At 39.1% G+C, this 25,501-nt stretch overlaps 1 protein-coding gene across 10 annotated transcripts in view; it reads left to right on the top strand.

The window, feature by feature from the left end:
- Nucleotides 1–25,501, top strand: part of LOC124220499 (SLIT-ROBO Rho GTPase-activating protein 1) — a 42,946-nt gene that overhangs the window by 1,269 nt on the left and 16,176 nt on the right. Inside the window, exons 1-3 of one of the 10 annotated variants that reach the window (XM_046629517.2) lie at nucleotides 15,223–15,515; nucleotides 16,315–16,480; nucleotides 17,174–17,613. The exons of 1 other annotated variant lie outside the window; for it this stretch is intronic. In XM_046629517.2, the coding sequence (XP_046485473.1) occupies nucleotides 17,568–17,613 (46 nt within the window). In that variant the 5' untranslated portion in view covers nucleotides 15,223–15,515; nucleotides 16,315–16,480; nucleotides 17,174–17,567. Of the gene's footprint in view, nucleotides 1–8,364; nucleotides 9,223–14,607; nucleotides 14,676–15,222; nucleotides 15,682–16,314; nucleotides 16,481–16,606; nucleotides 17,614–25,501 lie in introns of those variants that run through there. 8 more of the 10 variants (XM_069133031.1, XM_046629507.2, XM_046629556.2 and 5 more) reach the window with 8 other exon arrangements.

Below are 25,501 nucleotides of genomic sequence, written 5' to 3'. Positions count from 1 at the left end.
ATTTTTCGGGCGCAGCTTTTTTTCATACGTAGATAAAACGAGTCCGAAATTAATGTTTCGAAAGCATGTAGGCACATTGATATCTCACACTTGAAGATAGATAGGTGTACACATACATGCATTTAATAATTGCATTATCATCACACATTCAGTTACTCCACAACTCCTTGTACGTAATTTTAATAATATATACAGCATGTATCAAACTACAAGTAATTTACACACCGCATAACTTATACATACAACGTGGCATATGTTTATACCCTGGTTTATACTTTCGCTCTGGACTTGCGACACGCAAGATTAACAAGCCGCAGCAGTTGCACACTAACCGCGTCAGCCAATGCAGCAGCAACAATTACCTTTGAAATGCACTTTTATTATTGACCAATTAATCAGGGATAGCTTCTGATTCGAGAAAGACTGCAAAAGAGCTATACAGTCCAAAGATATACCGAAAGAATCGGAAAGGATACTAATATAGGATGAAAAAATTGGAAAAACCTTGTTGAGTCAATTTCCGTTATAGGTTGCTGGTAAAGCTTAGGCTGTCTTCCAAGTGTCTCAAACGGAAAAGATTTCCCATTGTACACCTGCACGGGTGTGCAGTGGTAGATGTACATGCCTATTGTCCAGACTTATATATATATATGACCCTAGGATAGGTAGGTATATACATAATAGGTTTGATGGCGTCGGGGACACGCAGCGGATTGTCGAATGACGCGCCGGAAAGAGCAGATGCTGCGCGGGATTTTTCCCCTCCTCATCATCCTCCTCGATTTCAAATGAAAGGCAAACGGGCTACATCTACAATCTACATACCACGTATTGCAACAAAGAGATGAGAGGTTCGCGTTAACGTTACTTTGGTTCAGATAAACAAAGCGCCTAAGTTCGGTTCCTTCTCGAGCGGGAGTTTAACGCTAGCGTGGACGTCTTGCGACGCCAGCCGGTTAGATCTGTAGCGTAATATCTTCCGACTCGGTAAATATGATCACGAGAAAGGGTTTTAATTTCTTTTTTATGAAATTGCTTTCTTTTTTCTTATTTTTATTTATTTATTTATGTCGACATACATGACAGGTATACTGTATTGAGATTGTCGTCTTGCAATGCGTCATCTGGTGGAAAAAAATCAAACTAATGCAACCAGGCTGAAAGCTGCAACCGTTGACAGTGTTTTTTCGCGTGTGGATAGTAGAACTGGTGTATTATTGATTACATTTCATTAATTTATGTGACGTGAGTAGTTTGAAAGCTCAAGAATTACGATTTGCCGCCATTGAAATTAAAAAGTTAGGTTATGTGGTGATAAAATGGCGCCGACAACCAGATTCTGACGTTCGGAGGAAAATTTCCAATAAAATATTCAGGGAATGAACTTTCTTGTTCCTGCAGGATACTAATCAGCGTAGCGGGTATAAACTTATCTCCGCAATACCGTTCGAAGGTGCATATTTTAATCCCGACAATCCCGTTGAAAGGAATCGGTTCTCTTCTTTGTAAAGTTCGTTATTCTCGCCGGGTTTCCACGAGCCCATCCGATCCGATCCGGTCGCAACCGAGCCGAGCCGAACCGACCGACCGACGGATTAAATTTTACTCTTTCTCGATCCCCAGCCGAGTTCGGAGAGCGTCTGTTTGTACACGGCATAAATCCTCCTCAGCTTACAATCATATCCGTCATGCATTTGATCACATCTCCGGTATACATATGAAACCTCTCAACGAAATACGGAGGCTGCATATCTCACCGGTTCGTAAATCGGACATATTGTTATCGTTGCTTATTTATTTATTTATCTATTTATTTATTTATTTATTTATTCATTTATTTATTTATTTATTGCCACCTAACAAAGTATATCAAACTAAGTAAAGTGTATAAAGTATGTATGCAGGGGGAAATTTAGTCGTGGTATAAATATCGGATGTTCGAGGGACGGAAACGCCCTGATGCCGTTGGGTTCATCATGCGGCGACGGGAACTAAACGACGGTGAAACGGCCATGCGACACGAGAGTCCACCGCACCCTTGACCCTCCCAGTTTCTCTGACACACACACGAGGTTCCCACAATCCCGCTGCGATCAAACGACGCTTTCCGGCATAGCACGGTCGAATTCAAACGAGCTTCCCCACCTCCCCTTTGTCTTTGAGTGTATCCGACATTCAGTCCAGCAGCAGCATCACTCTGTGCATCTAGGTACGTATGAGCGGTCTATGCACTCTACGCGTTTGAGGTATGTGTATAGACAACCATTCAGCGACGAAACTTACCGGACGCTGAACCCCGGGATGCAGCATCCTTGCAGCGGGAGGAATTTCACCTTCGACGATCGCTCGATGCTATGCCGCTGTCTGTAGTGTAAATTGACCCGATGTAAACACGATATGACGATGCAGTTGAAATGTGTCGGGGCGCCGAGGCACCACTTCGGCAAATCGTAGCAATTTTTTTTTATCGCCATGCTTTCATGAACCATAAAATTCTTTCGTAAAATAACCGGTGCGAACATAAACCTAATTGTATCGTTTTTCAAATTTACGAAAGAGATTTTATCACTTGGGAGAAGACACAAGGTGTATATTAAATACGATATGTTTAAGGTCCGATTGCCATTAAACAAATTTTGGAAATAGGAATCTTAGAATTCCTCTAGCTTCCCGCAAAAATGCTGCTCGATAATTTTTTTTTTTTTTTTCATTGATAAAACTGTAATTGACAACCTCGACATCTTTTATCATGCAAAAAGATTCGTGTATTTTTTTGTCAACTTTATTGATCTCGTTACAACTCGTACGTAATACGTTATACCGTCCAGCATGTATACATAACTTGTCTCTTGCAGGTAGATTATAAACGAATGAGTGCAGCAAGGTGAGTTATGTTGCGTAAAGCCGTAACAGCGTTATTATTACTGAAGTAGATGATCACATACGTATGTCGTGTACGTATAACGCGTATTATAGACGCGTGCTAGTGTTATGCATGCATGCAGACAGAGAATGTTCACCTTTATTACACGTAGGTATGTTATAGACACCTTCTCTTAACCTTCCGTCTAAAAGTCTCTGGTGTTGCTGCAGGCTCGCGAGAATCTCTCTGTATAGGATACCAGGCGTGGTTGTTTTTATAAAGTGTACAGATTCGGATTTTACGGGTGGAATCACCCAAAGACCCCGGATATTTAAACAATCTATATTTTCCAATCACCAGAACATCCTTGAAAACTTGAATGATACTTTTTTCCATATTAGAATCCCTGTTTCTCTTACGTATAGTAACTTATTCGATAATTTGTCCTTTATAATTTTTATTTTTAGACTGCTTTAAGGTATGTACAAAATAGGTTTCTGTACATACCTACACGAAAATTAGACATACTTATTCAACGTTTCGTACAACGAATTAACAAGCTGGTTAACTTGTGCATCTCTCGACGTTACGTCGATATTTTCGTGTAATTTACGTTATACATTCTATACAACATTGAACACGCGTATAACCGGTTATCGGTTGCGACGAGCCAGTGTTGTATGCACCTACTTAAACACCACGATCAGTGCCCTCCGCTCTGACTTTTGTCGTGGTATTTAAAGTAGCGTAGCTGAAGTTTATCTGCACTTGAAACCTTACGTATTACACATTGAGCTACTACCGAGCAAAAATTGATTTAAAACAGATTATTCTCACGCTTTAATAGCCCTAGGGAATTTCGATCATATTGAAGTTAGTAACGTTACCGTAACGATTTATGTCGAAGAGAAAGCCGTAACCCGTTATTTCGCGATTTTGGAACTGTTTGAAATTCAATAAACCGTGATAAAACAAAACATACTCATATTTTCTAGTCTTAGTTCCTTCAAAATCATTGTAAAAAATATGAAAATAGTGATTTTATCCCAATGTTTCGTTGCAGTAATTTCACTAACTTCAACCTCGTGAATTTCGACCTCGTCATTACCCGAAGAGTAAAGATTCGTGGTGGTGGGTATACCTATAGATGTTGTACACGTGCAAGTGTAAATTTTCCCTAACCCGCGCAACAGCAAAAACCTACCCTGACCCCTCCTCTGGTGTCTCTGAAGGGCCCCTTCGTCCTCCCCTCAAATGCCTTTCGCAGATTCTCACAGGGTCAAAGTCACGGCCGCTCTTCGCCGTTCTCCCAAATTAGAATTTAATACGCCGTCCGGGTTTAACAAGGCGGCGGTGCTGGTGGTTGTAAAACTTTCAAGTCGAGCTGACGACGAGAAACCCTGATTGAATTGCCAGTTGAGTGGCAGCAGGTTCATCAAGAACAGTGAGACATATAGTATACTATAAAGGATTCAATGGCAACAGGTATTGAGTTGACGGTATTGGAGAAATTTTTCTTACTGCTAGAAATATTATTTTTCATTTTCCATTCGACGGAATGACATGTGAAAAATAATGAGTGGGGTATAATAGATACAAATTTTTACAGCACACTGAAATTCCGCGATTATGCCAAATATTTGGAATTGTTATACCTCGATCCGAATCGTGATCTCAATCGTGATTCATCGAGATAGATCCGGGCCACGTGTATTATATACATAAAAAGCTACAATATAGATTGTATACGTTGTGTTTATTTAAAAGATGATAAACTGAGAGCAAAAAAAAAATTGTAAATATCTTCAACCACAGCTGTAGGGAAAAACGTTTAGATCTTTCTTCGATACGTTAAAAATAGGCTGATAGAAGGATAGGAACATTCGGAAAAGAAACATCATACATCCTATATATAGGTATCAGGTATGGTATATTATACTTAGGTATATTGAGTAAGCAATGGCAATAGGCACTGCTCTACGCGTAAACTGTGAATATATAACAAAGTCAATGTATGCATTCTAACTGTTATATGAATTATGCATATGTAAATACGTTAATGTGCAGCAAGAAGGTACTGCAGCACTCCCAAAGTCCAAATCTAGTCCGTGGGACCCACGCCCTACATACTATTATACGTATATTATACTATAACGCATATTAAAAACAATAATTTGGTCTCACGCTTATCGTTATTAACTGGTGCAATAGTAGCACCATGATGCTGCATGAAATACAATATATAACTAATGCTTGTCAGTGACACGCTGCTGTACGCATACCTATAACATCAACCGAGGTAACAACTGTGTCATGTGTATGGGGTGCTTTATATGGTGTATATATATATGGTATATGTGTAAAGACCATTTCCATTTGTTAATTGACGCCGTACCGAATCCCCTTTCACTTTCACATTACTTGTATGTGTATTATATATACATATATAAAAATTTTCGAATATCACGTGTCGGCTTAGAAAGAATAGTCTTTAGTAAAGGTGAGTCGGTCAGTTTCACTTCTCTATTCACGGTATGCTGCAGTTTCGCGTGGAAATTCCAATCTACAATTATGTATTAGTTATACAGAACGCTAACGAAGATAACATACAAACTCCAACGTATCGATCCTTGGTCAATAGCTTATTGTGTAACAAGAAGTCAAAATCGGTCTTACGGATCGAGCGTAAGTTTACAATATAAGTCGTAGGTGAAGTCGAGGACGAATATTGCAAATACACGAGGGGAAAAGACCATGGCCTTCTCGTTGCACGCGATTCTTTATATAACAAAAGTATCTTACGCGGTTTTTCACAAAGCACAAAATTGTGATCGCGTAACGTCAGATTTGTTTGCGACAGCGCATGCGCACTGAACAGAAAAAACCACTTTCAACTCCTAGGACTGAAAAGTGGTCTTTTCTGTACTACGCACGTGCGCATTCGCGCACTCACTCTATCGACATAGAAACGGATACTTTGTGTACGGTGAACACGAATGAAAAAATGCGTAGAAAAACATGCTCATGTTACATAAATATGGTTTTGCAACGATTCGACAGAAATGACGATTTACGCAAATGCATCGAAAATAATCATAAATCGAACGTATATTAGCTCAACGCGTTCCACCATTCGATGACGTATGAACACATGATCGTACGTGTTACGTATATTTCGCGGAACATAGAACCGGAGCAGGCAGGCGATTCAGAAGTAAGGCGAGATCCCAAGTGCATGATGGCATTCGGTTCAAGTGATCCTGTAAGGGCTGTAAGTATATACTAAGCAGAATGAGAGGTGGTGAACGGAAAGGCTCCTTGCCCAAACTTGACTGTTGACAAGAGCTGACAATGAGGCGAGCGCGAAGAGCTGTGGCTCAAGAGTTAAGAGTGGATATTCGTATAGACGGATATATGGGGTGCGGTAGCTGCAACGTGTATCGGGTGTATATTATTAAGTGTGGATCGCGTGACGCCGCCAGCGCTCCTGCATCCGCCGACTATTTCATACAATGTACACTTGGCCGCACTCATTCTGAGACGTCTTATGTTTTCGATTTGCCGGTCAAGCTGGCAATGCGGAATTAACCCGCAGCGCCACCGCCGACTACTCGTGAAACAGGCTCAATATTTGTTAACATAACGTAACCCATGATCGTACGCGGAGAGAATAAGAGATCGGATTTTACTCGAAAGTGGAGGAAGAGAAGGACACGTCAGTTTTGGTAAAAATACCTATTCTTCGTAAAATGCCGAATTTACTCTAGAAACAGTTTGAACCACTGCGTGGAGAATAAAATCTGCTACATTTATAGTAATTATATATAAATGACATAGATATTTTTTTTTTTTTTACCAAAAATCTCGATGCGTCCCTCTTTTCCTGCAATTTTGAGTAAAATCTGCTCTGTTTCTTCTTTCCGTGTAGAATTTTGCGTTTTTAGGTTAGGTTCGACGGTCATGGGTTATTATATGTTTACAAAAATTGAGTCTGTTTCGCAGGCGGCCGACGGTGGCGCTGCAAGCTAATTCTGCATTGCCAACGTAACCGACTCGCCGAAGAAATTGACCATCTCAGAATCATCGCTGCGTCCAAGTGTACGTGCATACACCGGTGATCCACACACCTGAAACCGCCCTACGGGCTCGTCGTCCTCTTCTTCCTTCCCCCCCTCGATCAGTCATGAAACTCGGTTGGGGAGCCAGAGCAAGTCAGAGTCACGGCCACGCTCTCCGAGGCTCCGTTCGCGTTTTGCCGAGCGAATCAATGGACGCTCGTTACCCCCCACCTAAAAATATCCTCTCACCCTCCACCGACGCCCTTCGGGCAACACCCGCGCACGCATCGCCATAGAGGAAGAATTTGGAGAAGGCGATGCGGCGCGACGATGGACGTACGGGACTCCGAAACCGATAAAGAAGTAATATTATGTAGAGCGAATCACTTGCAGGGCACATCCTGCGTTATACTCCTTATACTTATTTATGTTAGCTTTTATGTCTAGTATCTTGTTTTTCTTTCGCTTTCCCCGTCCTACGCTCGTCTCGGGACCAACAGGAAAGAATGGTCGAGACCGTAAAACTACGGGAGATTTTTTTTCTTTCAGGGACGTCGATTATACCGCAGCGCAGCGACTAGCATGTGCATCGTTGTTTATTGTATGCCGGCGCGGTGTGGCGCCGGATATTCTTCACAAGTATAGTTCAGTTTCGATTCTATGCAGTGTCGTATAGATGATATGGCCTGGCGGGTGGTGCGGGAACTCGAAGAAGCTCGCTCTCGGTGTCCGCTCAAGCCGAAGAAGGAAGGCGGCGGCGCAGAGGGGGTGAAGGAAGAGGGAAAATCCGGTTGCCTGGCGACCGGGATCCCAGCCTCCAGTTCGATCCCGTCCGACGAGTGAAACTCCATCCCTACTTTTCACCCTTCACCCTCACCCGATTCCACGGTGCCGCTACTGCGTCTTGGATGAAGAGAGAGAGAGAAAGAGAGAGTGATGGATGGATGGATGGATGGAGAGATTCCTGTGCAGAGACGCAACCGCAGTTGCTAACTCAAAATGAGCAGGCCAGGATGAGAAAGTAATATACGTCGACACATACCTATAATATCAAATCGAATCTTTCGCCAGGACTCACCGATCATCCCCGTGTCTAAAAATCAACCGCGAAGATCATCAGACCTTGCAGATCTTAACAATTAGCTTGACGCATATCTCGATTTTATATTATGCGTTCATTGTACGATTATTACATTACACTTGGACCGGAGTAGTAGCCTAATACATATCTTACACGCGCATGCACATACAACGAGCGGCAGAAGAGGAGAGCGGGGGCATACACCAAGAGGGGCGGGAGGGACGAGAGGAGAGGAGAGGCAGAGCGGAACGATGACGAGAGAAGTAGGGAGGGAAGCGGAAGAGGACGGCGGGAGGGGGGCGGCGGGGCGGGGGAGGTGGAGGAGGAGGGGGAGGAAAGAGAGGAAGAGACACGATGGGGCGGTTTCAGACCCAATCACCCTCCGATCCTGGAGCGCGGAAGGTGTAGAGAGAAGAGAGACAAGTCGTACACACAGACACATTTACGAACACACACACACACACACTAACTAAGAGCTACGATGTGTCAGAAGCTACGCGTCGTCCGTCTCGTCTCTCGTCTTACATGCTGATCAGCCGAATTCTGACTTCGAGACAACCGCGATGATTCGTTCCATTCCATATCCGCGATTATTATGTGACTATTGTGCTTCCGATTTGACAACGTGTGCGTTGTCGTGCGTGCAAGCGTAACACGTGCGAAACGAATTGAAAGATTTATAAATATATATGTATATATATACACACATTTAGAAATATAGGGAAGAGAGAGTGCGGCTTGAGTTCTATACGGTGGGTGCAGCAGCTCTCTGTGACGATGGTGCAGTGATGAGTGCAACGAATTTTTTCATCAAAGTGTTTAGGGATTAGTATAATTCACTACTTGGGGGATTATTGTTTTTATTTATGTTGTATGGTTTATTATTCGGTCGACGGAATTTTTTATCCCGTTTAAAGGTCCCGAGATATTTGTGTATATGTTGTTCTATTGAGGGAGAGAAAGAACGAGGAGAGAAAAAAGGGAAAGGAATTACAGAAGAGAGAGCGTGAGAAAGTTGGATGTAACAAAAAAAAAAAAAAAAAAGAAAAAGGGAATTACTCGGTATCTGTGCGCACGGAGAAACAAAGACCGCGCCAAAGATACGTTGTATATATGTAAACACGAAGTGAACGTATAACGCAACATGTTTCAGTGTATCATTCAGCAAAGGAACGGATGGATTCATCCCTACAGTCCTGACACGAAAGACGTATTTCCAGGTACCGAATATTTTACACACAATATTCACATTACGTATAAAACGACCGTCTGGGTTCTACCATGTTTGGAATTGTATTTATTATTGTGTACTTTGTGCATTGGTGCTATAATTGAATATCTACAGCTATACGGTTTTGTATTTTTCGAGCTATTGCGCGATTCTTCGTTACATATATATACACTTTGATTTCATCATGGCGCTGCGTCGGTCTTTTCTTTTCCTTTCTACGTATCTTTCATCTTCATGGTCTTCAGTCGTTCTACGAATGATTTATCTCCCGTTATGAATATCGAAGGTGTGACAATTTTACATCGATATTTTCGTCTAACTCTGCGTTATTGGTAGCTGTGATATGTGTGTTATCCCTTTTCCGCGCGTATAAACTCTCTGTTGAATTTATATTTGAAAATTTAAAGAAAGATTGATAAACGTAATGTACTTTTACATAAAGTTTGTCAAATTTATTCGACACGAGTTGGGTGTAATTACATTCCATTAATTAACAACAATTCACACGCCTTTCAATAACCCAATTGTCAATTTTAATATCAGTCGCATACAGCAGTCAATGTACACACGTGAGAATGTTGTACATGTGTAATTTTAGACGAATAAGCAGTATCGTCTGCTTTCTGACACAATATTTTTACACATGACGTTGATGGGGGGAAAAAAAAGAAAACTAATATGCGTCAAGTAAATATATCGCGATGACTGATTTTGAGTAATTCTACGAACAAAGATATATAAGTGTAATAAATAACGAATATATGTAATAACTGTGAGCAATGCGTACCGTGACTGAAAATTATGCGGAGATCTCGATAGAAAAAAAATGATCTAAAATTGAAATTTTTCACAACGAGTATTTATATGCACACATTTAATTCGAAGAGTCTTTTGAATTGTTCTTCCAATCGTGTTATATGCGGACCTTCGAGTATAATGAGGATGAGGTTAGTAACGTTACGGTAACGAGATGCATGTTTAGAAAAAATCGTTACTTTGGACATTTAGGATTGTTTGAATTTTAGTAAACCATGATGAGAAAAAAAGATACTTATATATTTCGAAAAGTCAACTCCTTGCAAGTCATTCGGAAATTGCACGATAATCATTTTTTTCTTTGACGTTTCGTTACGTTAACGTTACTAACTTCAGCCTCGTCGAGTATACAGGGTGTCCCTAAATTGCCTCCCACGGACTAGCCACCATGATACCTCGTTAAAATCCAACCGAGAATTTTTTTTCCGGAAGCTCGTCCGACGCGTAGTTTTTGAATTATAAGCGATAGCGCTAGGCCAATCAGAGTGCACCATTTCATCTAGATTTGCCGCCACGGATATTGCTGTTTTGTTCGTCTGGGTGAATTATTATTATTCGTTTACGAATTAAATATCGGCACCTCCCCTCTCTCCCTGTTGTACCCCTTCTCGAGCGCTGACCTCGGTATTGTTGCCGCGGCATACGCTGCCGGCCGCACATCCATGGGCGCACACTTGTGTGTGTAAACAGAAGCGCATCCTCAAGCATAAGGGGTACAGCAGCGAAAGAGGGGAGGTGCCGATATTTAATTCGTAAACAAATAATAATAATTCACCCAGACGAACAAAACAGCAATTTCCGTGGCGGCAAATCTAGATGAAATGGTGCACTCTGATTGGCCTAGCGCTATCGCTTATAATTCAAAAACTATGCGTCGGACGATCTTCCGGAAAAGAAATTCTCGGTTGGATTTTAACGAGGTATTATGCTGGCTAGTCCGTGGGAGGCAATTTAGGGACACCCTGTATAAAGAAAGCCAAATGTGGCATCGACGACAATGTCGCCTGGAATGGACTCGCCGATTAATAAAAATGCATAACCCTATATCTACATGACAATGTCTCGCGTTGAATTGTGCGTTGATAAGATAAACAAATATCGCCTGGACGGCCCATTTTTGGAACTCCGCATATTTGGGCAGAATGCAATATGTATTTAGAAGAAATAATCGCGGCGAACAATGGTTGAAGAGAGGAAAAAACATTTTGCGTACCCCCGGTTGTATGTGTTTTATGCATATTAGCTGTTTATGAAATTCTTCGAATCGATTCTTTGGGGCGGGGTTGAAGTTCCGAATTGGAAAAGTTCCGAAGGCGCTTGATTCCGAATTTTATTTGGTGGCGAAACTTAAAGTGTAAAGAAATCACACTTTTACGAAACAACAAAGTTTTGAATGGTTCGAAAAACGACGGCTCAAGATTCCGAAAATTCAAGTTACGATAGAGTGAAATTTTGAAAATTAAGATGTACTCACACGGCGTAGTTTACTCAACAAGTTGGTGTAAAAAATCAAGAAGCAAAAAACTTCAAATTCGGAATTTCAATCCCGCCCCGAATTTCCACACAAGTTTGTACGACGTTATAAAATTCGTTTATTTTCAATTCCTTTGAACAAATTGTCCAAAGTTACGTTCTAAAATTTGACCTCCTTTTTCGCCGCTAGCGGAGAAAATATTATCTCATGTACGTTTAGTGGCAAAAAAAGGAGCAGTAATTTATGTGTAATGCGGTTATCATTAATTTGGTGAACGGACACGCTCTTAATTTCATATACGCAACTTCATCAACGCCATGCACCCTCAATTCTATCTCACTGCAATCGTAATATATGAACAGTAACAAACAATGACGCTTGACTTTATACGTATATACATATTCTCTGAAGCAATTAGCAGTCAAATATACGCGGCGGGGTCCGTCTGCAGGATTACGAGGAGGCCAGTTGTGTTAACCTCGGGTAACCTGACCTGCCCCAACCCTTTCTGAACTCTTATATTATATGAATAGTACAATTTGTTGTAAGAAAACGGTACTAATACCAGCATTCAAACACGTCTCTGTATAAATTTTTTAGTGTCCGTCTTTTGCTCCTGCAAAACGCTTATAATATCGTTTTTCGCACTTCTCTCGTTTACAAACTAAGTTCTTTCTTCCACCCATTTAAACGTAAATTCAGCTATCTTGGTTATGTAAGTTATGCCGAAAAATAATTTCCTTACTATGTCTATTTTTTTTTTTTTTTTATTCAACCATTTTACTGTCATCATCATTATTATTATTATGTCGCATAAATTTTGCTTCCATTTAATGAAATTTGTGTAAGAAAAAGAAGAAAAATATCGTACCTTTAGTGCTTAAATATATCGTATGAAGTTCAGACCGTTTACGATGAAGCGGGATTCGATGCATGGAGGTATAGGTATAATGTAAAAATTTGATTGAAATGCGACGCGGCATCGTAACTATTACACAAATAATACATCCTGACCCCTGAAAGCGTTGCGATGCCGCGGTAAAACATCAATGCTGTGCGTATATGTACTTAATGTTAGCTGCACGTTTTCTATCTAATAGAGTCCAGATTGCGCATACGCGGGTCGTGATGGGAATGCACTATATATATCATATATACATATACAATAGGCGCGGTGGTGTTGGGAAAATCGTGCTTAAGTCAGATACTTGCGATACATGTAAACACGCAAAATGCGTAATAAAAACTCTGTATAGACGTATAACAAATAAAAAAAGGAAGCTCTGCATTTTTTTATCGTATCACCATTTTCCCCGGTGATCTTCGTGTGTATAGTCCGGTTTTTCCTTATCGCATCGTCCGCGCGTGCAATGGTGTCCTACATTCGCAGCAATCATCCTTGTATCTTTCTTTCCTCTCTCACGGAGCATTAAACGATTATTGTGTCAAAGTGTTGTTGTATAAAAGCTGTCATGCGCGGGTGAAAAAAAAGCTAATACGGATAAAACGCATGTATGCAGGCTTTTTTTTGTGTTTCTCGGCCTTTCATCGTACCCGATTCACTTCGAATCACGCCCAATTACAATTCAACAAGCGGAGAGACGAATTATATAATGATCGAAAGAACAACGCCGCTTTCGAGTGTGGTTATATGGTTTTTAGAAAATATTGCTTGTTGCGTTGTTGTGAAAATAATGAATATAATATGTTGTTGAAATGTACCGGTGCATGCGTAATTAAATAAAAATTAAAAAGAAAAGAAACCGAAAAGAACAGTCAAACCGGAAATTTAAACTTTGAGACTCGGTAACAAAATTATCCTCTTGTGGTTGAGAAGCATAGGCTGAGGAAAAATAGATTTGGGAAGACGATGACGTTTTAGTTACCGTACTTTTCGTGGGCTTCCTTATATGCACATATTATATAATACACATGGCATATACACCAAGTGAACCGAGGCCTCGACAGGAAGGAGGAAGGAAGTCGGTGGAAGAAAGGTTCGTGTCACGTATCAAATCGCTAGTGATGCTCGACGATTCGACGCTATATGTAATGTGTAATTCTCACTGTATGTAAGTATACATGTAAACATATATTCATGTACAGCAGGTACATATATATATATATACATACATACATACACCTGTTTGCCGCCGCTGCACGTGCCTCTCGTTGCTTTCGAGCACGATCGGTATAATTCATAACTAATACGATGGGTCCCATGCATGCCCATCAGTTATGAATGAAAAAACTCCTGATCAAAAATATAACTCTGAATATGCGTTTGCGGTAATCGATGTTTTTATTTCTCTACCAATATGAGATTGTCTTTTTATTCTTCAACAACTTTACTCAGCGCAGCCTGCTGTATAGCAAATTTACCGCGTTGGGGAAATTGCCATTTAAAAAAAAAAATACATGTTTATCGATTTTAATCATAAAATTTTGCCGTCAACTTTGAGAAACTTTTTCGGGAATTCTGCAAGGGGGTTTGAGACCGAACATTCATTACCAAGTTTATAATCATATTGCTGAAGAATGGAGAAAAAAAAATATATTATGGACAGTGGATTATTAATTAGGACAATTTTCTGGCTTCTCTACTAAATCTGGATGCCGATAGTGTCTTACTTTTCAGGCCAATTATCGATATATTTTTTTTTCCTCGTTTTGGGAGGGTTTCGTGATGTGTATGTAAATTAGCGACGAATTGACAATTTTTATACGATTTCCGAATTTGAATGCGGAGAAAAAAAAAGTAACCCCAGATTTATACAATCTATAAATTGTTTGGATGGGCGTTTCGCATTTTCCTCGCATTGTCAGCCACCGTCAGGATTCCATTATACCCCGGCGTTCATGCATGTCACATTCTACACGTAACGTCGAGGGGTCCGAAGTCCCTGATATCCTGGAAAACCGTCGTCTGACATGTGACGGTGCGCGGTAGAACACGAGTCCCCGCGATCAACTGGTAGAACCGACCAGCGACGATGATCGGACCGCTGATAACTGCCGTCGCCTCGTTTCTCCGCCTCCGTTTATTGTTAGAGCTGCGATCGCTGTCCGTCGGTCAACCTCCTCTAGTGTAGCACCGAGTGCCGAGAGCGACGAGCGGACGCGGCGCATCGACGGTATTGCAATAATAACACGTATGTACCCAGCGAACCACATCGCAATCAGGGTTCGCGTATTATTGGTGGGGGTTGCTGGGAACGGGGAACGGAAAACGGACCGGTATACGTATTGTGATCATCCGCGTATTATCGGCAGGAGCTGACGGGAACGGAAAACGCGGAACGGGAAACGGACCACCGGTATATAACACATATTGTGGTCCGCGCACGGAGCTTGGATATAAGGAGAACGGTCATAATGTACATAAGAAACGGCCGAAAATTTGAAGCAAGGCTTTTCTACACTAGAGGCGCTGAAGTTGCTAATGTCAGGTTTTTTTTAAATCTAAGAAGAGGAAAGTGGGGGAATGCCGTGATACAAACAATAACAAACGAACGCCGTGAACCTGACATTAACGTCACCAGCGCTACCCTGGTGAACATTGTGAGGAAATGATCCTTCTCCTTTTTTTTTATGGCCGCAAATAAAGCCAAAACGCCTATGGCGATCGTAACTCTCCTTATATCTAGGCTCCGTGGGTCCGCGTATTATCGGCGGGGGCTTCTGGGAACGGGGAACGGGGAACGAGGAACGGACCGCGACTCGCCTCGCCTCAGCGCACCTAATTGTGGTTAATTTATCGAGGGTCAAATGCGCTCGAGTTAGTTTGTCGCTGCTGCTTCACCGCGAGTCGAACGGCGCAGACGACGCGACGCTACGCAGCCCTCGGGGGTCGGAACGATTTGTTTTTACACTTACTGATCGTGCGCGAGTTCAGAGGTGAAAGTAATAATTCTGACTGCAAGGGGGGGATCATTCTCGTTGAATAGCCCGATGACCAACCGGAAACTGGCTTATCCTTTTTTTCTACCACGGTACATTTACTCATTGCCTATCAAGTGCGAAACTTCACGGTGCTCTTGTATCAACGTATCTATTATACGCGCGTTTTAGGGATATATGGAACGAGTGTACGCGGGTCAAAATTGTTCCAAAGAAAAATGTGAAAGAATAAAAGTTTTAAAAACGTTACAATTAAAAGTGAGGCTAATGATGTTGATTCTCATTTGAAACATATATTTATTAACGACTTCCGAGAAATCACATTTATTCTACTATATTTCACCCAAAAAAATACATGTAACCTGATTTTAATGATATATTGCTCATTTTATTTATAAGCGAATTCCCTATGACGAATCATTCTGGGAATAATTTTTTTTTCTTTTCGCAAGCTCATGAATTGGCAACAAAAAGAATCGATGTGTATAAAAGTTGTTACAAATTACAGATGACGAACTTAAGTTTCAGAATAAAATATATTTCATCATACTGTTCTGGAAATTCTAAAATCGGGCGATCATAGAATAATAAATCATGTCGAAGTAGTATGGGTTTATTTGTGGAAAAATCATCAGATCTCTGATGTTGGTACAATGAGGTTATTTTACAGTTCAAATTCAGTGTTTTGAAAAAATTGGTAATATTATCAGGGTGGCTTTTCTCAGTAGTTGCATCCATAGCTTAGCATTTTTCTCATACTTTTGTTGTAACACTTTCCGACCCGACTGCACGTCGCATAAATCCATAAAATCGAAAACCAATAATATATTGTTCGGTTCCGCTGCTACGGTGTGTAAATTTTTCCTTAATACATATTTCACACGCGCGTAGAGGAGGAGCAAATAATTCCTGTTGCTACTCGACGTCTGTTTTATTGTTTATATATATACTTATAAACACACATGTGTATGAAATAGTGATGTGCGCAATACCGGATTCCAGCACATTAGTCCACTCGAGATAGGTCTAAAAATCGGGCCACCTGGAAACAATTAGGGTGGCGATTTTTTTTTTTTACACTCAGAGGGATGTGGTCGGTAGTGGAAATCTCGAATTCCGGGAACATCCCCCCCTATTGCGTTTGCCGCCATCTTGATTTAAAGGGTTTTTTTTGTTTTTCGAATAACTCACTTATTTTCATCTTAAGAGTGAAAATGATGATAACCAAAGTTGCGGGAATTATGATTCCCCACAGATTTGGTGATTATAATTTTTACCCCAGGATCAATATTTTCGGACGTATACTTAATTCAGGGGTGGACATTTTTGTTTTATTTTCAGTCATTTCATTTATTATCAAGTTCATCGTAAAAATCTTAATAACCAAATTTACAGGAAATAAAACTTCCTACCTGATTATTGATTACCATTTTTACAATAAACTTAATAATAAACGAGACAACTTTTAAAAAAAAAATTTTTAGTCCTATTTGCCGTCTAACTTTACAAATACGATCCTTGGCTAAAAATTATAACTACTACACTTATGGGGAATTAAATTTCCCACAACTTTGGCTATTATCATTTTCACTCTGAAGTTAAAAATAAGCGAGTTATTCGAAAAACAACAAATCCTGCTTCAAATCGAGATGGCGAGAAACGCAATGGGGGGATTTACCCAAAAATCGAGATTTACACCACGGATCTCCCTAACACTAAAAAAAAAATCGACCCCCCCAATGACTTCCAGGTGAAATCTTATTTAGACTGGATTACATGTTTGAAGGAGGGGCTGCGCTGCTACTCTTTTAATCCTGCGATGCTAAATTTACGGTGATGTACAAACAAACCACCGCCGCCTCCGCCGCCGCTACCATCACCGACGAATCGACGAGCAATCAGCGACGCTTTTCCTGCTACGCAGACCTTATCATACACCGCAGATGCCGATTGAGTTATTGCGCATACTTACTTACGTAGGTTTGGAATACGCTACATTGATGATACGCATCACGCGTGGATGTAGAGAAGACGGATGTGTGCCATTAGTCGGCAAATGCGATTCTGAACGGTGCGTGTCGGAAAAATATTAGAGAGAGAAGAAGGAGAAGAAGTGTGAAATCAGCTTAGCTCACTTTGCGAATATGTTCAAGCTTGCTGGAAAACAGGAGTGGGAAGCATGGGCGAAAGGTATTTTACATTTTTTTACTTTTCAAATATGTTTATTTCATTCACGCACGTTCGCGGTCACTTTGTTTGTTTGTATTTTTTTTTCTTTTCTTTTCTTTTCTTATAACGTATAACACGCGAGCCTTCTCGTACATTTCAATAATGTACTTATCTATATCTTACACCGTTCTAACACTAGCGACTTACACTCTCGGCATGTACTGTAATCAGAATTTATCGCTGAGATCCAGACGCGATGTTGACAAATTTTATAATCACCGGCCAATTGTAGTTGTTTGTTTAAATAAAATATAAAAATCCAACCTTGAGAAGGGCTCGGAGTTTATTATTCTGTATGATACGGTTTCGAATGAGAAAAACTTTCGCTGAAATTGAACACAAAAAAAAGTGTAACGATAGATTATGCGATTTCTTATTCGTATAGCAATTATATATGCAATTCCCATCTGTACAAATGCGGCAAATAAATAAGCTTTGCCTTTCGGTGTTCTTATTGTATGGGGAAAAATATATTAGTCATAATTTTATTTGTAGCCCAACATTCTTGAAACATCACCATCCTTAATATGCGTGAGATTTTTCTTCCGTTTATGGTATAATTATCCATTGTTGGTGCAATAATTAAAAAAAAAAAAATTTCAAGGAAATTAAAAATATCGATTGATATTTTACCTGGAAATTGTTAGATTTTTCATCGAATTATTACTTGAGCGAGGTTTCATAGATAATAAATAGTATACGCGACGTCTTGAAGCCGCCGTATTGTGGTTGTTCATAAAAATTTAGTACATATTTCTAGGAAATAATATATATCTAATTAACTCGTTCAGCGAAAAACTACCGCTTATCCCACATTGTTAGTGCTCGCCGATATGTGAAGAGTAAACAAACAATTCCTTTTCGTAATGATATTTTTTTTTATTTCTAGTGCTATTTTAATTGTTTGGACGTTATTTGTCTATTGAAAATGAAAGGATTCGTCGAAGTTCCGGTCAGGAAGAAGAAGAAATTTAATAGTTGAAAAACGTGAATATACAAAATCTACGTTTCGGCCGGGCCCTGCCGACCATCCTCAGGAAATAAAATCTAAATAGTTAACAAAAAATAGGATGCTTCAACAAAACAAATCAGAGTTGAGAGCATGGAATATGTTTAACAATACAATATTTGTTGTTTTACAGAATTAAGTGAAAATTAAACAGTTTTAACGCAGCTGTCAAAGTGACAGTTTTAGGTTATTTGTCTATAACACCTGGAAACATTTGTCGAAGTCAAAAATATGTCATATAATACAACATTGAAAAGTGTAAAGTATAACAAAATAATGCAATTTTGGTATCATTTGATGACCGATGGAAAAGTTGAGTACAGTTATTTCGCTACCGGAACTAATTTTTCTCAGTTTTAAAATTGTACAATATTATCGTTAATATGAACTTGCATATCGGATAAGCACATACGCACACACATTCAACTCGCATTACAATGATTATGCATGGAGATTTGCTCCTTCCGTTTGCGTAATGACGCGTCAAGTGCGAACAAAGAGAACTAACGTGAAATATGTTATTAATAATTGCTGTCAATTAACGCGATTATTCATAGTTGCTGTACTTATATGTATTTGTTGAAGGCCGGTCATTGAAGTGAGCTATTTAGTCGCTGACTTGCTCGGTAGAGAGAAATTAAATTTAGAATTAAGAAGAGAACGCAATCATTTTTATTGTGTCCAGAATTTTTGCACAATAGATTTACACTATTTCTGTCAAAGTTCCATAAGATATGTTGAAATCACGTGTTGAATTCATTCAAATCCCGTGAAATCTTTGACACTGCAAAAAAAAATCCCCGAAATACTATCAAATATTAAAATTTTTTTGAAATTATGAAATCTGATTTATGCAAACAAACTGACGAGAGCGGCTAACTAACCCTTCGTATCAAATATAAGATTCGTATACGTATAAGGTTGTGAAAAGTCAGTCGAATTGGCATAAATTACGGATGGTTAAAAGAGATCGTCGAACTTGTGACAAGATTTAATGCGAATTGAATGCCGACGGCTTGCCGTCCGTCCGAGCGACGCCCTCAGTAAATTCGGCAATTACGGTTCCCTCTCGCCTTCGGCCGATCGTCGACCTTCGTTAGCAACCGACAAACAGAGACGAACTCAACTGCAACCTTATAACATCAAGCGTATACGTGTATCATACCTATATACAGTTTTCAGAACACTGCAGCAGGATCGTCTTTGTCCTCTGCCGAGGATTCGATTACACAGGTCAACATTTTTTAATGATTATCTTTATCTCGAGTTTATGTTTAAATGGACAAATTTTGATTCTATACATCGAATAATAAACAAAACCTTCATTTATTACCTATATAAAGTTTGATTTTGCCTTTTACACGGTGATAAATAAGTCTTGAAAATTTGGGTTGCGATAGTATAAGCGGCGGGTCGTGGCACGTTTAAATAAAAAGCAAACTTTATCTGATAAAAGTATGTTTTCTTTTATTACTTACGTGGAAGAAATCATAAATTTGACATCTAGAACTCAGATTGAAAATTCGTGTTGACCGATGTTATCATTGAAATTGCATATAGGTGTTACGTTATACCTGTCTGGTCTCAAATGCCGTAGCTTATCGCGGCTTCACCCCCATCCAAATTTAATGTTATTACATGAAAATTCTATTAGGGCAAGACAATCTTGCTCACAGTGGAGAATATTTTCATAAATATGGTTAATATCCGATATAACCTAAAATCGGCGACCTAGTAAGCGTTCGAATAAGTGTTCGCATCCCCTTCCGAATCGGCTTACAAATATCGTTGTATCTTCAAAACTATTGATCTGGTTGTAACGAAATATTGCCTAAATCTTGGCCAGACGTTGTGCCTATCCATGGGGAAAAAAGAAATGGAAATCGGTTCAGTAGTTCTGGAGTTAGAAGCGAACGCACGGAGGCAAACAGAGAGACGTCGAGTTTTATACGCCCATCTAGATATACGATGTATTCCCAGTCCCTAGAAGTACAGCGACCGACCAACGCAGCTGGTTTCTTGTTGTTAGGCAGGCGTATAAAACTCTCCCCTTCCTCTTCCACCCTCTTTCATTTTTCTCTCCCGAACTTATTTTTAACCACGTACATACATACATACGCTGGAGTACATTTAAAAGAAAATCATTTTATAAAAAATGGTTTTCCAGTAATGATCCAACGTATTATATTATATCAATATCAACGAATGAATGTCTGTATATTTTTTGTACCATCTTTTAAGAGGTTACTCTCCCGTCCGGCCCAAATAATATCCCACAGGATTTCCATGTATTACATCGAATGATATTTATTCATGGATAATAGGCTTTTACATTTCTTCACATTACGCGTCTTATTACGAACTGACGCCCGTTAATAGCGACGGCCATAGAAGGTCGGTTGTTTGAAGAGGACGTTTCATACACGTATGTGTCTAACTTGTCCGTCGGACCTTAGCCTAACTATTTTGCAGTCAGGTTACAAAATTTTTATCACCACTCGGACTATATAATAATGTATGTTGGAGATTTCAAAGTTTTTCTTGTCACACACTTGACACAAAGAGATAATCTTTAGTCACATGTAATACACTTAATTCCTAGATGTATGATACTTGTATTGTGTATATAATAAAAATATACGTATAATAGTGTATATATCATAATTCGGAGAAATCTTTATTAATTTCATCCGAATTCGTGACGCGTGTATAATCTTGTACGGCAGGAAATTAACTCGTGACTCATATAACGAGATCGTATTTTTATTGGATGAATTTAGGTTCATCACTCTCCGAGGCATACTGTATATATTTATACATATATTTAGCAAGCAAACAAAGATGCTTCAGTGTGTATTCGGACTTCGAAAACCGTTGAATTATAAGGATTTTCTGTTTACCTGCCTTCCCTCTCTCTCTATCTATCTATCTATATGTCTGTCTGTCTGTCTGTCTAACTCCTCTCGCACACACTTCCTTTCTTACACACCAAAAATATGTGGTTGAATGACATGTCACAGAACTTTAATGCTGCGACAATCCTATAACACGATGGATACCTGCGGTCTCGCTTATGGGTTTTTGTTGCTGCCTTGGTGGGATGAGCGAGTGCCGGCAGGAAGAGAGAAGGAAAAATATCACGCATGCAGTGCAATCTCTCTCTCTCTCTTTCTCTCGAAACCGCTGACGCATTCACTTGTATTCTTGCATATGCGTGTAGTATCGCGTGTGTTGTAACCATACGCTGCACTTTTCCGCTGCACCAACCATTTACTATAGGTATGTATATACGCGTGTATGTATGTATGTATTTATGTTTTCGTTGCACTAATGCCTTTCGACCCGTTTCCTTGCAAGGGTAGCTTTTCTCCCGCTCTCATTGCGTCTTTCACCTACCTATCCCATATAAATGTATACAGGTATCCGTGTGTGTGTGTGTGTGTGTGTGTGTGTGTGTGTGTGTGTGTGTGTGTGTGTGTGTGTGTGTGTGTGTGTGTGTGTGTGTGTGTGTGTGTGTGTGTGTGTGTGTGTGTGTGCGTATGTATGTATGTACCTATATCTCATACCCATGTTGGGAATGATGAATCATACCAAACGAATATAAATCGATAATATACCTACACGGTGCTTGATTTCCCGGGAATCTTCCAAATATATATATATATATATATATATATATACACACACGCATATATATATTCAGCCATATTTGGTAAGTAATTCGAGTGTGCAAGATAAAATTTGATTATTTCTCATCAGTAGAGGGCCCTATATGTAAATAAATATTTCTTATTTAAATCATTTCGATTCCTTACTTCGTTTTCTACGTAAAATATGATGTTTGGAGCCAGAAAATGCAGTTTCTAGTTTCCATATTTTAATTTTTTAAAAGTACACTATACGTACGTAATTTGTAATTTTTAATACACATTTATCAGGGCCCTACTCATAAGCTTTTCTCAACGTTTATAATTACATTTGAAAATTCTTTAATTTTTTTAATTCAATCCATATTGTATAACTGACACATTTACGTCTTCCTGTATAACGGACAAGTTATATATGATTATAGACGTTGTAACAATAATAAAATTCTAGTATCGTACAAACGGTACAATAACGCGAGTAATCATATTTGGTGCTTTTACCGTAATTCGTTATATGCAGGGCATAATTAATAATTTGGTGTGAATGGGTGATTATATGAATCGCGATAACAGAGCGGCATTATTACATGCGGTCTTATCGCTTTATCGTGTTAGCTTCATAATAAGCGAACGTTTCTTATTTATACATTGGCATACAACTTGGCAACGTATCAACTTATAAGGTATGCGGATACGATTGTGTCGGTGTAATAAAATACAATTGACAATGCGTGAAATGAAAAATATTTCTGACTGATTTTCGGTATAATAATATCATTCATACATGTATATATTTATTTATTCGTATACAAGGCAGAAACATTTTCAAGAGAAAAATGTTGTGTATATAATGTATCTGCGGAAGAGATAATTAGTTCATAGTGAAAATTTGAGGTTATAGACGAAAAATATTATAAAAACGGATGGAAACAGTGCGACCCTAAATATAATACTCGCAACGCAAACGGGCCGTGTCTTTTTGTGTTGTTTAGATTTTTCTCGTCGAGGAGGCGAGAGAAAGAGCAGAGCGGTGGAAGAGAGAAATAAAAAAGGAGCGGGGAGGGGGGTGGCAGAGTCGAAATGATGGAAAAATACCATGAAAGAAGAAGAAGCAGAAGAAAAACAAGATGAAGAAGAAGAAGAGGAAGAAGAAGAAGAACAACCCCGCGCCCCGTGGTGTTTATTTTTAGATTCCCGCCGGAAACGCAAGCCGTGCACTGCAGAGTGGCGTCGCGACGACGACGACGACGATGATGCCGCCTAATGCAGCAGTAGCAGCAGCAGAAACAAACATCACAGCTTGTCCAGACTCTCGATCGACGTCGCGTCGCACTGCGGTACTCATGGAATACGAAAGTGCTATTAACGCGACGGCCACAATGCTAAAAATAATCGATGCATCGATTAATCGAGTCGAAAAAAATTATCTAACACGACTCGATTGAATCGGTCAAAATTAACCGATCATTCGATTATCTTGTATTTTTTCGAAACGGTGAATGTGAAACCAAAATTTGGTAAATTTCAGTATGTAGTTTTAATAGCGGAAAAGTTTTCCATTTTCTCTTGGAACATTTTTAGACCGATCCCGTTACGTACATCCCGTTTGTACATTTTTTTGGCACGTGCAACTTTTTTTTGTCAACTTTATAATGAAACCAGTCTAGAAATGTTCTAAGTGTAAAATAAAAGTTTTGAGAATTTTTTCTGAATTTCAAACAATGTTCTCTTCAAAATCGTGCAAAATGAACAAAAAATCGAAAAAAATCAGGGTACTGTTTTAAACTAAGGACATTTGCAGAGACTTTTATTCAAAATCAAAAGAATTATAACGTACTTTGGATAATAATTTTTATAAAATAATGAATCATGTATATTAATTAAAAAAATGGAGTCTTTCGCCAATGAATATAAAAAATACACATTTATATATTATGTATAATTATTTCATTCGACGCGCAGTATATGAAATGTGATGATAAATGATCTCCACTTATGTCCGACAATCATCCTGCGGTATAATTTGATCCTTCACTTTTTGTTATAATATACAATTGTTATCGCAACATTTGACACGATAAGTGTGTAGTAAGTATGTACATTGTGTACACGGAATTATTTAGATATTTCGATGGCAATCGCTGATCGTTGTCACACTCGTGCAAGTGCATACAATTTGACTCGCATTCCAGTGCCACTTGTTATAGCAAAAACAAATAAATTTGCAAGAAATTGATATTTATTTATTTTTAAATTTATTTACTGAAGAATAAATTGATAAACGCAAATGTATTAAGGAGTTAAAAAAGTGGTCCAAAATTACACGCTGCGTGAAATAAAAACTCGATAATAAGTATCGGACGTGTTATTTATGATATTCATGAATCGGTACGTTATTACTTATCTAAGTTTAAAAACATCGTAAATTGCAGATGATTGACCTATACTTTCCGGTGTACATAACACTTCCGTTTCTCGAATTGGATATTAAACAGTTTTTTTTTATCGATCGTTAACAAACTTTCTTTTATAAATGTTGTTTGTTATTTTTATTTTTTGCTGTTTTTCTTTCCATAAGTTATCGTGTCAGCCTCGTTTATTAGCTATTTATTTATTATTACTAGATCCCTATATTACAAGTGTACTTATACAAATCTACTAAATTTGTTTTCATTCGAATAGAGAGGTATAATAATATTTTACGAGTTCCAACCTTTTCGTCTTTTATTATTATATCTATAAAAAGAAATTAATATTGTTGCGTTTGCAAATAAAAGTCTCACCTAGGTATTGTCTAGGTCACCACAGTGATATATTTCACATGCCACTATCAGTCGTGCAGCGTCGTCTAATCGCCTAATCGCCAAATCGCCAATCGCTACTCGGTTTTTTTTTTTTTAACATCGCTTGCTCTTGCTTTCCAGCAACGACGATTTATTGCCGGCCAGTTGCGCACCGTACTATGCATATTCTATTATATACGATGCATTAATATTTACCACAAATGATTATATATTTTAAGTAAAAACTTTCGTGCAGATGCACTCGTAGTGCAGATCAGTGAACAGTTGAAACGTCTCGAATAGAAATATACTCTCCAAAAGTGTGGAAACTGTTTTTTTTTTTCCCCCGGATTTCAATCCCCGAAATATTGTTTCTTTTTTCAACGCACCGCGTGTAAATAAATTCTGAA

The sequence above is a fragment of the Neodiprion pinetum genome, chromosome 1, assembly GCF_021155775.2.
Source record: "Neodiprion pinetum isolate iyNeoPine1 chromosome 1, iyNeoPine1.2, whole genome shotgun sequence".
Lineage (NCBI taxonomy): Eukaryota > Metazoa > Arthropoda > Insecta > Hymenoptera > Diprionidae > Neodiprion > Neodiprion pinetum.
This window is presented reverse-complemented; position numbering and strand designations above follow the sequence as displayed.